The sequence below is a fragment of the Candoia aspera genome, chromosome 7 (genome assembly GCF_035149785.1).
Source record: "Candoia aspera isolate rCanAsp1 chromosome 7, rCanAsp1.hap2, whole genome shotgun sequence".
Classification (NCBI taxonomy): Eukaryota; Metazoa; Chordata; class Lepidosauria; order Squamata; family Boidae; genus Candoia; species Candoia aspera.
Genome location: NC_086159.1, coordinates 4,996,290 through 5,009,770, shown reverse-complemented (window position 1 = coordinate 5,009,770; position 13,481 = coordinate 4,996,290). Strand labels below are relative to the sequence as shown.

General features: G+C 44.0%; 1 protein-coding gene across 1 annotated transcript in view; it reads right to left on the bottom strand.

Annotated features, from left to right (window-relative positions):
• Positions 1-13,114, bottom strand: part of ITIH5 (inter-alpha-trypsin inhibitor heavy chain 5) — a 43,122-nt gene extending 30,008 nt beyond the window's left edge. The window contains exon 1 of the mRNA XM_063308124.1: positions 12,898-13,114. Coding sequence (XP_063164194.1) covers positions 12,898-13,113 — 216 coding nt within the window. The 5' untranslated portion in view covers position 13,114. The remainder of the gene's footprint in view (positions 1-12,897) is intronic.
• Positions 13,115-13,481: the final 367 nt, after the last annotated feature.

Below are 13,481 nucleotides of genomic sequence, written 5' to 3'. Positions count from 1 at the left end.
TTTCTATGGTGACCAGCACGGGTTCTTGCATTTCTAGAAGCCTTTCTCCACTGCTAAACAGAAGTATTCTCCACCCACGCCGGAGCTGGCACTGCGGCCTTTGAAGGGGGTTGCAGCATCGGTAGCTTCGTTGGGACCCTGAAATGGGGGGGGGGGCTGAGCAGAGCAGCCAGCTGCAGTGGGCTACAAGCAATTTGCGGGCACGAAAGTGAAAATGGGGTGGCTGCCCCCTCCATTGCTCTGGCCCCAAGAGAGCACCCTGGGTTCTTCGCAAGCCAGCAGGGTTTTCGGCTAGCCAGGTCCACCCTGGGCATACAGAGCTCCATATCACCCAGTGGGTCATTCAGACCAAGAGGGCCGCCCTGGTGGGTGGTGCTGTTTATCCTATCCCACAGTGGCTTGCCCTTACCTCTTTCTCCTCTCCTCTTCCCTCTGCTCTGCAGGAATCCACATGCAGTGCTCATCTAGACCGGTGTCTCTCAAGCTTGGCCACCTTAAGACGGGTGGGCTTCAACATGCTGGCTGGGGAATGCTGGGAGTTGAAGTCCACCCGTCTTAAAGTGGCCAAGCTTGAGAGACACCGGTCTAGGGCTATACGTAGAGGGGACCTCCAATGCTGGTGTTGCGTTGAACCCCCCAGACACTGTAAAGCAGCCCTGGTCCCAGAAAACTACACTGATATGACATTTGTCACCCCCACAGCCAACCCCCCTTGCCTCTGTTCCCAATCACTGCGGCCCTTAGCCTTTCCAGCAAGGTAATGGGGGGCAAAGTTTATTTAGATTTGTTTATTTGTGGAATTGACAAGGCTGCCCCACACAACTCTGGGCAGGGTGCACACTTTGCTGCTGCTGCTGAATTTTCTTGGTTTAAGGGGGGGGAAAGCATTTCAGGTTAAAGCTAAGCACAACTTAATCCTGTCTCCCTCATAGGCTGGGCATGAGATGAAGGCAACATCATGGAGACAGGGTAAAAAAAGAGAGAGAGAGATTTAGTGGGGCATTTTTGTGCCATGGTTAGGTGGGCTGGATACATCATCCCCATCCACCACCCACTTTCATGGTGCAGAATAGGGGAGGGATCACCTGATGGCCTACTTTCCATCTCTATTCTGCAGCACTTATGTACAGAAAAGGGTCAAAACTGGAATAAAGGCCACGTCCTTTGGAACCATTTATGCTAATTAGCCACAGGATTATTCCCAGGGGCTCTGGAAAGTTTTATGTCCTTTTGATATAGCTATAGAGCAGTGTTTTTCAACCTCAGCAATTTTAAGATGTGTGGACTTCAATTCCCAGAATTCCCCATGCTGGCTAGGGAATTCTGGGAGCTGAAGTCCACCCATCTTAGTTGCTGAGGTTGAGAAACGCTGCTATGGAGATATACAGATCATATAAATTCTTGCCTGTTAATCATGTCTTTCTCCCTATTTTTGCCTGCTTTAATTCTGATTTTGGCAGTTAACTGTTCTTGATGTGTGCCGATGTTTAATAAATAAACATCAAGCTGTATGTTTTTAGCGGCCCATGGGCTTGCTCTGATCTGAATTCAGGAATCAGCTGGGAGGGCACTGGGGACAGACCAAGCAGGAAATTATCCAGAGCGATTTTCCAACAAGGTGCAGGTCGGGAGGGTCCTATGCCCAGCCCATGGGCTGCTGCTAAAAATGCTTTCTACTCATTAAACGGTCTCTATTAATGTGGAAGCTGCTTGTCTTTGGAGTTCCTGAGCTAGCAGATTCAACTGCATATCGTGTTAACCTTGGTTAGTGTTAATCTTGGCTAGTTTTTTTGGTGGCTTAGTCTGCTTCAGGAGGCCAGCCTGTTTAGATGGCTTGTGGGTCAGTGTATAGCGCAAATCCATTCCAAAGAGATCAGATGGTGTGAATGAAACACGGAACAGATGAAGGTTTTTTTTAGGAAAGATTCATAAGTAATGTGGACATTCAGGATTTTCAATTCAGCTTAACATAACTCAGCTCCTATACGACTGTATTATATGCTGGTTCCTGTACGATAGAAGTTTCCACACTTTTTCTGGCCACAGAACCTGTGGGTTAAAAAATAACAATTCCCGGAACCTCTGATCAAGCGGCAAAGCTCAAGAGGTAGAAACTTGGCAGTAAAACAAAGCCTGTGTATTTTATGCAACTCCATGTATGAAAGTTATTTGAAAATCACAACAAATAGATGCTCCAAGTGCTGCCCAGACAGCTCCTGCGATCATTGTAAGTACAAACAGCAAAATCAACGCAACAATAACTTTTCCAACGGACAAAGATGAAAACGTGAATTTCACCGTTACTCAGGCGGTTAATGTTTTAGCCAAGCAAATCAGTATTCAGTGACTGCGATGTGATTGCTGTTCCTTAGGAAAATGGATGCCCCTGGCTGTGTCTGAATGGCTTTTTTCATTTTGTTTTTGCCATTAGTCTCTGCAGAAGCCTAGGAACACAGTTTGAAAAAATCTGTTCTAAGCAACACAATTGTGGTAGAAAGGCGTGCCGTTTCATTCTGCAGCATGAAAAACAGCCCGAGCCCCCGCAGCTTGTCCCCCCCACACCGAACCTCCTTGATGAAAGAAGGGAGTTCAAGGCACATGTTTTTTCTCGGCATCCCGACTGCACTGGGATTGGCTCGCCTGGAGAGACCTTTTTACAATTGCTTACCCGAAGCTTCAAATGCCAAGGGGCCTGAGGAAAACAACGCCTTCTCTAATGCCAAAACTAGGCTGACCGTAGTCCCATTTTGAACGGGACAGTTCTGTTTTTTTAACATTTCCAGACTGTCCTGTCCTTTTAATATGAATGTCCATTTTGGCCCGTTTTCTTAAAAACCTTACTTAAAAATTTGAAAGTTCCCGCGAATCTGTCAGAATGCAGTCCGACTTTGAGTGGAAGGAGGGGGAGCTCAGCAGAAACGGTGGGGGAAAAGCCGCAGAGCTCAACCCGGTGGGAAACCTAAAAAGAAAAAAACAGGATCAGCTGATAGGCGGTAATCAAAGCAGGGCTGCAACGGGGGGGGGGGGGGGGCAACCGGGGCATGTGCTGGGGGGGGTGCCAAAATGAGCACTGGGGGGACGCCAAAATAGGCATAGAATCCATGTTTGCCCCGGGTGACACAGACCCTAGTTGCGGCCCTGGATCAAAGGGCAAGCTGATTGGCTCTTGCCTTGAAACGGCAGAAGAAAAGAATGTAAAAGCACGGCCAGAGGAGGAATGGCTTGTCGGGGACAACCGTTCACTAGACTCTCCAGCCCAGCCTTGCCTCTCGCAAAGGAAGGAATCTGAAGATTCCCAGCCTGAGAAAACCGGAGATGTTCCTGCCTGCCGATCCAGCCTGTCGCCCAGCCCTGCTCCGTTTCACCATCCCAATGTCCCATTTTTGTCTCAAGGAAATATGGTCAGCCTAGCCAAAACACATGTGACCTCTTGCAAGTTTCCACTCATTGTTCTTGGATCAAAAAGGAGTGTAGAGCAGAAGGCACTGACTCAGATTTTAAAAGGGCTGGATGGAATGTGTGCTATCATCATCACCATCTTAATCATCATCATCATCAGTATTTACAGTAGAGTTGCGAACTGCAGAATAATTACTTTTGCTATCAGGAGGGATGCCCCTCCCCTCCCCCAACTAGAGAATGCACAATGAATTAGAGGGAGTCAAGATTATGGCAACCAGCTTGATTGATAACTGGCAAATAGAGGGAGAAAATGTAGAAGCAGTGAAAGACTTTGTATTCCTAGGTGCGAAGATTACTGCAGATGCTGCCTACGGTCAGGAAATCAGAAGACGCTTAATCCTTGGGAGAAGAGCAATGACAAATCTCGATAAAATAGTTAAGAGCAGAGACATCACACTGACAACAAAGGCCCGCATAGTTAAAGCAATGGTGTTCCCTGTAGTAACATATGGCTGCGAGAGCTGGACCATAAGGAAGGCTGAGCGAAGGAAGATCGATGCTTTTGAACTGTGGTGTTGGAGGAAAATTCTGAGAGTGCCTTGGACTGCAAGAAGATCAAACGAGTCCATCCTCCATGAAATAAAGCCAGACTGCTCACTTGAGGGAATGATATTAAAGGCAAAACTGAGGTACTTTGGCCACATAAATGAGAAGACAGGACACCCTGGAGAAGATGCTGATGCTGGGGAGAGTGGAGGGCAAAAGGAAGAGGGGCCGACCAAGGGCAGGGTGGATGGATGATATTCTAGAGGTGACGGACTCGTCCCTGGGGGAGCTGGGGGTGTCGACGACCGACAGGAAGCTCTGGCGTGGGCTGGTCCATGAAGTCACGAAGAGTCGGAAGCGACTGAATGAATAAACAACAACAACTGATTTTCAAAATCTTTTCAAAATCTAACAGGAGGCTGAAAAAGCACTACCAGATTCCTTCTGCTTTTGGGCAGCCACAGACTAACCACAGCTCTCTTCCTACCATGTCTGCATAAGATGAAGGAGGCCTGGATCTGGGAAGTCTTGGGTTCAAACCCCCACACAGCCAAAAAATTGGCTGGTGCTCCCCTTCCTCTGTCTCTCCCTTTGCCTGATTGCTTATGTGCCATCAAGTCATTTCTGACTCCTAGCGACCATGTGGATAGATTTTCTCCAGGACAATCTGTCCCTAACCTGGTCTTTCAGGTCTTCTATTGGTGCACTCATCACCACTGGACCTGAGTCCATCCCCCTTGCTGCTGGTTGTCCTCTTCACCTCTTTTTTTCCACCTTTCCCAACATCAGAGCCTTCTCCAGAGAGCTGGGTCTTCGCAAAATGTGTCTGAAGTAGGATAATTTGAGCCTGGTCCTTCATGCCATGAGTGAGAACTCTGAGTTGATTTGTTCAATGATCCATTGATTTGTTTTCTTGGCTGTCCACGGTATTCTCAGGAGTCTTCTCCACCACCAAAGTTCAAAGGCATCAATACTCTTCCTATCCTAGTTCTTTAAAGTCCAGCTTTGGCTTCCATAGAATGTCAGAGAGAAAACCATTGCCTGCACAGCTCTAATCTTTGTAGGCATAGACAATCACAGCATCTGAATATCTTTTCCCAGGTCTTCATGGCTGCTCTACCAAGTGCTAATCTGCCGTGTAGGGTACTCAACAAAGGTTGCTTCCATTATTATTGTTATTTCTGCTATTTTGTTACTCTGTTCTTCTTTTAACGGTCAGGTGCACATCTCCATCTGATGTGCCAGTTATAACCATCCCAGGATCAGGAGACTGCCCATTCCATGGTTACCTCTTGGTTGGATTATTGCAATGGTTGTTTGTCTGTTTTATCCTATTTAATGCCACCCGACTCCAGATGACTCCATGTTCTTTACATGGGGCTGTCTTTGAAGACCACCTGGAAGCTACAGCTGGTCTGAGTAGCTACGGCACATCTCTATTCTGGGAGCTGCGCAGGTAACCAGTTGGCCTCTGGATCCAAATCAGGATGCTGGGTTATTACCTTCTAAGTCCTACCTGACTTTGAATTTGGATATTTTGGGGACCCATTGCCCCCAGCAGTATCTATCTTTCCAGTAAGATCTGGAGATAAGACTGGAGGAGGATGGTTTCCTTTGGCACATGCCAAGTTCTCCATTTATTTAAAAAATACAATTTCTCAAGAACTCTGCTGTAGCGGTAACAGCAGCTCTACTCCTGAAGATTTAGATGAGGTTCTCCCCTTGGATGTAATGCAAGTGTGGGAAGCCAGGGAGGCTGCAGGTTGCTGAAGAGAGGATGGGGCCATGATAGTCAGGACGGTCCCTTCCATCCCTTGGCCACCTCCTTGCTAAGCAAATGCAAAATGACCACCCAGCACCTCCAAAGTTCTCCTCTTCTCCTTTGCAAGAATGTTGAAGGCAAATTCACTTTCCTGGAAGTAAACAAGGACTGTGAGATCCCAAAATGTTGAATTCTTTTGCTCGGCAGACCAAAATACTCCTGTTGATGCAGTTACCAGTGAAAAAATTGGTTACGGCCTAGTGGGGGTAGACACACCTGGGAAGGTTGTTGGGGACCTTTGAGGTACCCATAATTTTGGTTGTCCTCAATGTACCTTTTCAATTGCCAGGATATTTCCCCTTCCTGATTTTAGCAGTCAGTCTTCATTTGAGATGATGGCAGTATCACAATTATGCAAACACGAGGGAAATTTCAGCCGTAATATACACAAATGAATTAAACTAATAAGCTGGTTATGAAACAGTGACAGATTTGGGAGGGAAGTGAGGCAGAGGGAGAAGGAAAGAGTGAATTTAACCATTATTAAAATGACAAACTTTGTGATGGCTGACCGTAAACAATTTTTGCCGCCCAATTAAACAGCCCATTAAGTATTTCTTTTCCCCTCTGAAAGAGATGTTTGGCACCGGCCAATTGGAAAACTGTTGACTTTGCAATGGTTAAGGGTCTGAGTTAATGGAGTCGCTTTCTAAAACCTGCCTTTCTTTTATATAATCTGTTACAACGGCAGCATCAAACCCCTCTGCGTCATCCTGTTCAATCTGGAAAAATCAGAAACATTCTGACAATCACCTCTCACGCGAGCAAATTGTGAGCCTGCTATTTGGTGAAGCACATAATGAATGCAGAAAGCGCTTCATAACATTTTCTGCTTAAACATCTGTGTCCGTGTGTGTATTTGCATGGCTGCTAAATAAGTTCTGAGTAGGCTGGTTGCACTATAGTAGAACAGAGAAAATTCATGATGACAGAGGGAGGAAGGGGGGCATTGATGCTTGATGCTGCAAGAAACATTTTACAGTAAAATATTATAACTGGAGGGTGAGAACGGGGGCAGAGGGAAAATGCATAAACAAATGATGCTAAAAAATTGGAGATGGGGTACGTTAGAGAGGGAAAACATGTCAGAGTGTGACATTATCATGAAGCCTTCCTTGTTAGACCGAAGGCCGTAATTCAGAAGGAGGCCGGATACCTTCTCTGCAAAAGCTTCCCAGTTTGGTCTTTGGCATCTTCTGGGAAGGCTGGGGAACCCTTCTGTCTGGACCCTTGGAGGACCACGGTCATTGGATGAATACCGGAATGACAGAGTTGGAAGGGCCACAGAGAACATCCCATCCAACTCTTTGCTTGGTGGGGGGATCCGACTGAAAGCATCCCAGACAGAGGTTGGTAGCGTCAAGCAAGACATAGGATGAAGAGGACCCCGCCCCCTCTTGGGGTCATTGATTCCATGGCTAAACTGCTCTGATTGTTGGGAATTTTTTTTCTAATATTAAGTTGGAATCTGTCCTTTAAGTTAATCCGTTACTCTGCGTCCTGTATTTGGAATGACAGAGAAGAGGACAAAAGTGCACATTTTGGAAGTGATTAGGAAGACAAGCATTAGACCTCGTGCAGGTGTGAGAACAACTCTGTGACTTTTCCTGATGGTAAGCAAAAGAAGAGGAAACGGAGCACAGAGATGGGGAAGCATGGGGAATTCTGGGAGCTGAAGTCCACAAATCTTAAAGTTGCCAAGTCTGAGAAACACTGGTCTAGCTATGTGCTCTTGTTAAGACCCCCGGGATAGCATTTGCCTTTTTAACAGCTGCATCCCACTGCTGTTAAACAGCCGCCGAGTGGGGGAGCTGGGTGGTAATAAAAATATGACAAATAAATAAATAAAATAAAAATTGCTGGCTCGTGTTTCATGGTCAAAACCATGTTTCATGGTCAAGAAGGACACCCAGATCCCTTTCAGGTATACTATTGCCGAGCCAGATCTCCCCTTTCCTACCACTGTGACTTTTATTTTTCCTATCCAGATGTGCAACTTAACATCTCCCTTTGTCAAATTCTGTCCTATTCATTTTAGTCTCCCTCTCAAACCTATCTACATGCTGTTGTGCAGCACACCAATAATCTACTACTACTGCTACTAATAATGTACTACTACTGCTACTAATAATCTACTACTACTGCTACTAATAATCTACTACTACTGCTACTGATAATGTACTACTACTGCTACTAATAATCTACTACTACTGCTACTAATAATGTACTACTACTGCTACTAATAATCTACTACTACTGCTACTAATAATCTACTACTACTGCTACTAATAATGTACTACTACTGCTACTAATAGTACTACTGCTACTAATAATCTACTACTACTGCTACTAATAATCTACTACTACTGCTACTAATAATGTACTACTACTGCTACTAATAATCTACTACTACTGCTACTAATAATCTACTACTACTGCTACTAATAATCTACTACTACTGCTACTGATAATGTACTACTACTGCTACTAATAATCTACTACTACTGCTACTAATAATGTACTACTACTGCTACTAATAATCTACTACTACTGCTACTAATAATCTACTACTACTGCTACTAATAATGTACTACTACTGCTACTAATAGTACTACTGCTACTAATAATCTACTACTACTGCTACTAATAATCTACTACTACTGCTACTAATAATGTACTACTACTGCTACTAATAATGTACTACTGCTACTAATAATGTACTACTACTGCTACTAATAATGTACTACTACTGCTACTAATAGTACTACTGCTACTAATAATGTACTACTACTGCTACTAATAATCTACTACTACTGCTACTAATAATGTACTACTACTGCTACTAATAATCTACTACTACTGCTACTAATACTACTACTGCTACTAATAATGTACTACTACTGCTACTAATAATGTACTACTACTGCTACTAATAGTACTACTGCTACTAATAATGTACTACTACTGCTACTAATAATGTACTACTACTGCTACTAATAATGTACTACTACTGCTACTAATAGTACTACTGCTACTAATAATCTACTACTACTGCTACTAATAGTACTACTGCTACTAATAATCTACTACTACTGCTACTAATAATGTACTACTACTGCTACTAATAATCTACTACTACTGCTACTAATAATGTACTACTACTGCTACTAATAATGTACTACTACTGCTACTAATAATGTACTACTACTGCTACTAATAGTACTACTGCTACTAATAATGTACTACTACTGCTACTAATAATGTACTACTACTGCTACTAATAGTACTACTACTACTAATAATGTACTACTACTACATTCTGCCAGTAGTAAAAAAAATGGGGAAATGGGGTGAGTTCCATACATCTCAAGGTAATTCTAGCCTACACCTTGCACTTAAATCTGGGCCAAAACCAATCCTTTAACAAGGAGTGCTTTGCTTTAACAATGTGTATCATGACCGCCTTGCTTTATATATTCCTAAAATGTATTTTCAGAAATGTAGTGCACTGTTAAAAAAAATCTATTCTTATTCTTCCCTCAGGAAGCTTCGATGGTTCCTAAGAGAAGGAAGTTTTAACTTCCCAGATTTAATGTTATGCCATAACAAATCGTTCCTTTCTTAGATGAATGAATGATTAATTTTGCTCCCTGCAAAGTTTAACCTAGGATGTTCTCCAGGGCAGCCTCTGCTTAGCTAGGATGTGAAGCTGGGTTGCTCCTCTGAAATATTGTATATGAGATTGTACAAATATTAACCAGTATAATAATCATAAGTAACCATCCAAACCATTAGCATAGTGAAAAGGCAGATCACTGTTTGAGGCCAGGTTTCCTGTAATGACCGAATTTGGCTGCATGATGGAATCCATTATTGGCTGTTTGACTGACAGAATTTAAGCTAGTGACTTTTTAAAGCAAACTTTCTGCTAAGTAACAAGGCACACCCTGGGCTATGAGGAAGCCAGAACATTTTTCAGGTTGCATTTATGTCCTTGCAAAGCTATACAGTCTTCTCTTGGCCAAGGAGATGGCGAAAATGGTGATGAAAAATATTTGAACCAATGCTGTACCACTCTGGCAAAGATTTTACATCTTCTGGCATCCTCTGACATTAGTCATTCTGTAATCGTTTTTCCTGTCCTGCGCTCAATCAAAAATCAACTTTTCCGAAGTATGCTGGTATCACTGTTCAGATTTCAGATTTCACTCTTCTTGAATTAAGCAGAGATGCAACTAGCAATGAACTAGAAGCTATTCAAATGGTCCAGTCAATAAACCAGATTGGAAGACATGCGTTCATATCAAGATCCAGGGCAAAACATTTCAAATATAAGTGGCTAATTAGCCATTTTCAATCGTCCACTGTTGTTATACAAAAATGTTCCCGGTGGAAGAGAAGAAAAGTGGGCAATTTTCTTTCCCTGCATTAGAGACAGATTCCAGGGCATGCATGTCGCAACCCCATTTCCTTTCCCTTACAAGTATCTAAAGAGAAAATAAGCAAAAAAGCAAGCAGGGAAACGTGAGACTGAAGGTGTCTCAAAAGCTACCACTTGTCTAGTGTTTCTCCACCTTGGCAACTTTAAGATGTGTGGACTTAAAGCTGGGAGGGGAATTCTGGGAGTTGAAGTCCACACATCTTAAAGTTGCCGAGGTTGGGAAACACTGCACCAGTAGGTAAAAACCTACCACCAGCCCCCTACCGCTTTCTAACACCTGTACTCACATCTGGGCTGTGTTCACCCCCCCAACTTAACCTTGTTACTGAATTATCTCATATTCTGGTTTTGCACAGTACATTAATTGTGTATTGTGAGTAAAATGAGCTGGGTTTACCCCACATGGCAAGTGTCAGCCTTCCCAGGTGGACCAGACGGGAAACACAACCAGATGAACTAATTCCATTTTATTGTAAAGCTACTTTGACAGAATCTTGCATGTCTGAACGTACAGTTGTCTCCCCACCCACATCTCGTTTACAGCACTGAGAAACTAGGGGCGGTCCCTTCTGACCCTCTTGCCCCCCCCCACTATACTGCTGTGGGCTATGCTGTCTCTTATCTGCCCATCCCCCTGGCTGTGAGCTCTTCCTCCTGTCTCCCAAGGTCTTTCCCACATACCCTTCCAGGTAACTGCCAAACAAAAGCTAACAAGAGGAACACCAGCTTTAGCAAGGGGTGCAGATGCAATCCCTAGATTAGTGTTTCCCAACCTTGGTGACTTGAAGATGTGTGGACTTCAACTCCCAGAATTCTCCATGCTGGCTGGGGAATTCTGGGAGTTGAAGTCCACACTTCTAGTTGCCAAGATTGAGAAACACTGTGCTAGATGGTCACTGACCTGGAGAAAGTTGCTGTGTGAACCCTTCTCACACATACACAATGCACAGAGCAGGTGGATGGCAAGGAGAACGACCAGTAAGATTAAATGCTAACGCTATTCATTTCTGATATGAACAATTCATATATATGTTGTTTCATTTGCCTAACATATTAACCTTGGTTAGTTTTAAACTTAGGGTTTTGTTTTGTTTTTAGTATTGTGTGAATCCAGTCCAATAGATCATTCACACTGTATTTGGCAGACCCAGAAAGTAGATTAATTCAGTAACCTATTTTCATATAATTAATTCATAATTATATAACCAGGTTATATGAATCAGGAGTCTGGTAGCAGCTTTTGCAATGAACAAATGCTATTAAAAGGCATATGCTTTTGTGAGATGCTTTCATACACCTGATGAAATGAGTTTTCGCTCACAAAAGCTTATGCCTTTTAATAGCATTCGTTCTCCTGATTTTATGCCACTATAAAATAACCATCAAAGCAACTTTACTCCTACAGTGACGACAGGTTATATGACTAGAGCTCAGAAAACACTTTGCAGTTTTCTGATATGTAAATAGATTAATATGGACCTTGGTTGTTGAATTAACTGAAATTGGGGTCTTAAGAAAAAAGGCTGCCTGAAAAAACTAGAGACAATATCCTGCTGAAAAAAATAGGTGGCAGTTTACACTTCAGTGACACTAGAAAACGACATTATTAGATGCTTTACTGACTGTATGATTTGATTTAAAAGTTATAAAAAGCAAAGAGGGAATTTCAGTTGCAGTAGCACTTATCTTCATGCTAGCCCAAATATTAAAACTTACGTTGCCTTGAAAAATGCCTTCTCTCTATTGAGCGTGCATTACCTATTTGGGGGCCCAGAATCGCCTGGTAATAATTCCAGATGTTTATTTAGTTCAGCACTCATGGGTTGAAGAAAAATATACTTTGCTTTCACACAAGATAAGGCACAGCAAATATACAAAAAAGGAAGAGCAAAAGGCAGACAAATTCCAGAAATGGAATACTGAAATTGCACAAAGGGTGTGAGCAAGCTTAAAACTTCAAGATAAGTAGCCCAGCACTCTGTTACTTTGAAAGCTGGAGCTGTTAAGATTCGCCGTTGGATGCATCGGACCAAAGGTCCATTTATTCTAGGCCAGTTTCCACAGCAGCCAGCCAAATGCTTCCAGGCATCATGTAGCCAACCTATTAAGGTACAAACTTCCTCTGTGGTTTGCCCTCAGCACTTTATGTCCCCTGAGGTATACTGCTATTGGCACTGGAAGCTCCATTTAGCTCTTTCCATGAGCGCCCCAAGGGTTTAGATAGGAGTTGTCAAAGAGAGGGGATCGCCTACATTTCTAAGCGTGGCCCGAGAGCCAGAATTTTTAGACGCAGCACCCCAATCAAACTTTGAATTCACCTGACAGGGCTTAATAGTGATGCTTTCAGAGCCAAATCAGGGCAATCCTACATTTAAGGAAGGGTTGGCTTTTGTACAAAGCTCACAACTCACGTCTAGCAAAATGTGCCTCCTAGTTTGAGCGACCCTGCTCATTTTGGGGTGGGCAGTGGGACACGGCTTTCTTCCTAGCCGCTCTCATGCTTTTAACAGCAGCAGGAGGAAAGCCAGTGCCCATCGCCCACTGCACGATGGGTGTATTTCCTTATTTAAAATATCCCTTCCTTTCCAGCTCAACATCTTTGGTCCTTAGCGCACATTTGGAATCACTCCACAGCCCTGATAACCCAGTTTAGGGTCCCCCCCACACCCCAAAGCAAAAAACTTACATTGTCAATGAGGTTATAATCTGTAATCTCAGCCTCTTCCAAATCCCTGGCTAAGAGTTCAGGATCCTGCTGTCCAGAAACCACCAGGAAACTGCACCCCAACCACAGGAGCCAGGCCATGTTGGCGCGGGGCTCCCAAAGACCAAGCAGTCGGCACGGAGGAAAAGGTCTTCTTGCCCCAGCGCCTGCTTCCAGCTGGCTGGAAGAGGGACGCATCTGACCTGAGCTGTCTTGGCTGACTGCCTCACCCTCCCTCCTCCCTCGGTCCAGCCCTTTCTCGGAGCTCAAAGCTAAGGCTGAATGTTCCTTGCTGGAGTTCAGTTTATCAGAAGGCTGGCGGAGCCGACGAGGACCTCCACCGTGATTTTTGGTGGCCTCGCATCCCCTTTTGCGCAGGGATGGGCCGTGCTTGGAGCGTCCGGCTGTAACAAAAGTCGCCTTTGCCAAAAAAGAGCCTCGTTTCTGAACGGTTGCCTCCGGATTTTTTCCCACTCACCCAGCTGGGTTCACACAGAACGTGCTTATCTCTAAACCTGGGTCATTCGTTAGGGCCTCCTAATACACGAGGCCCCACGAAGAATCAA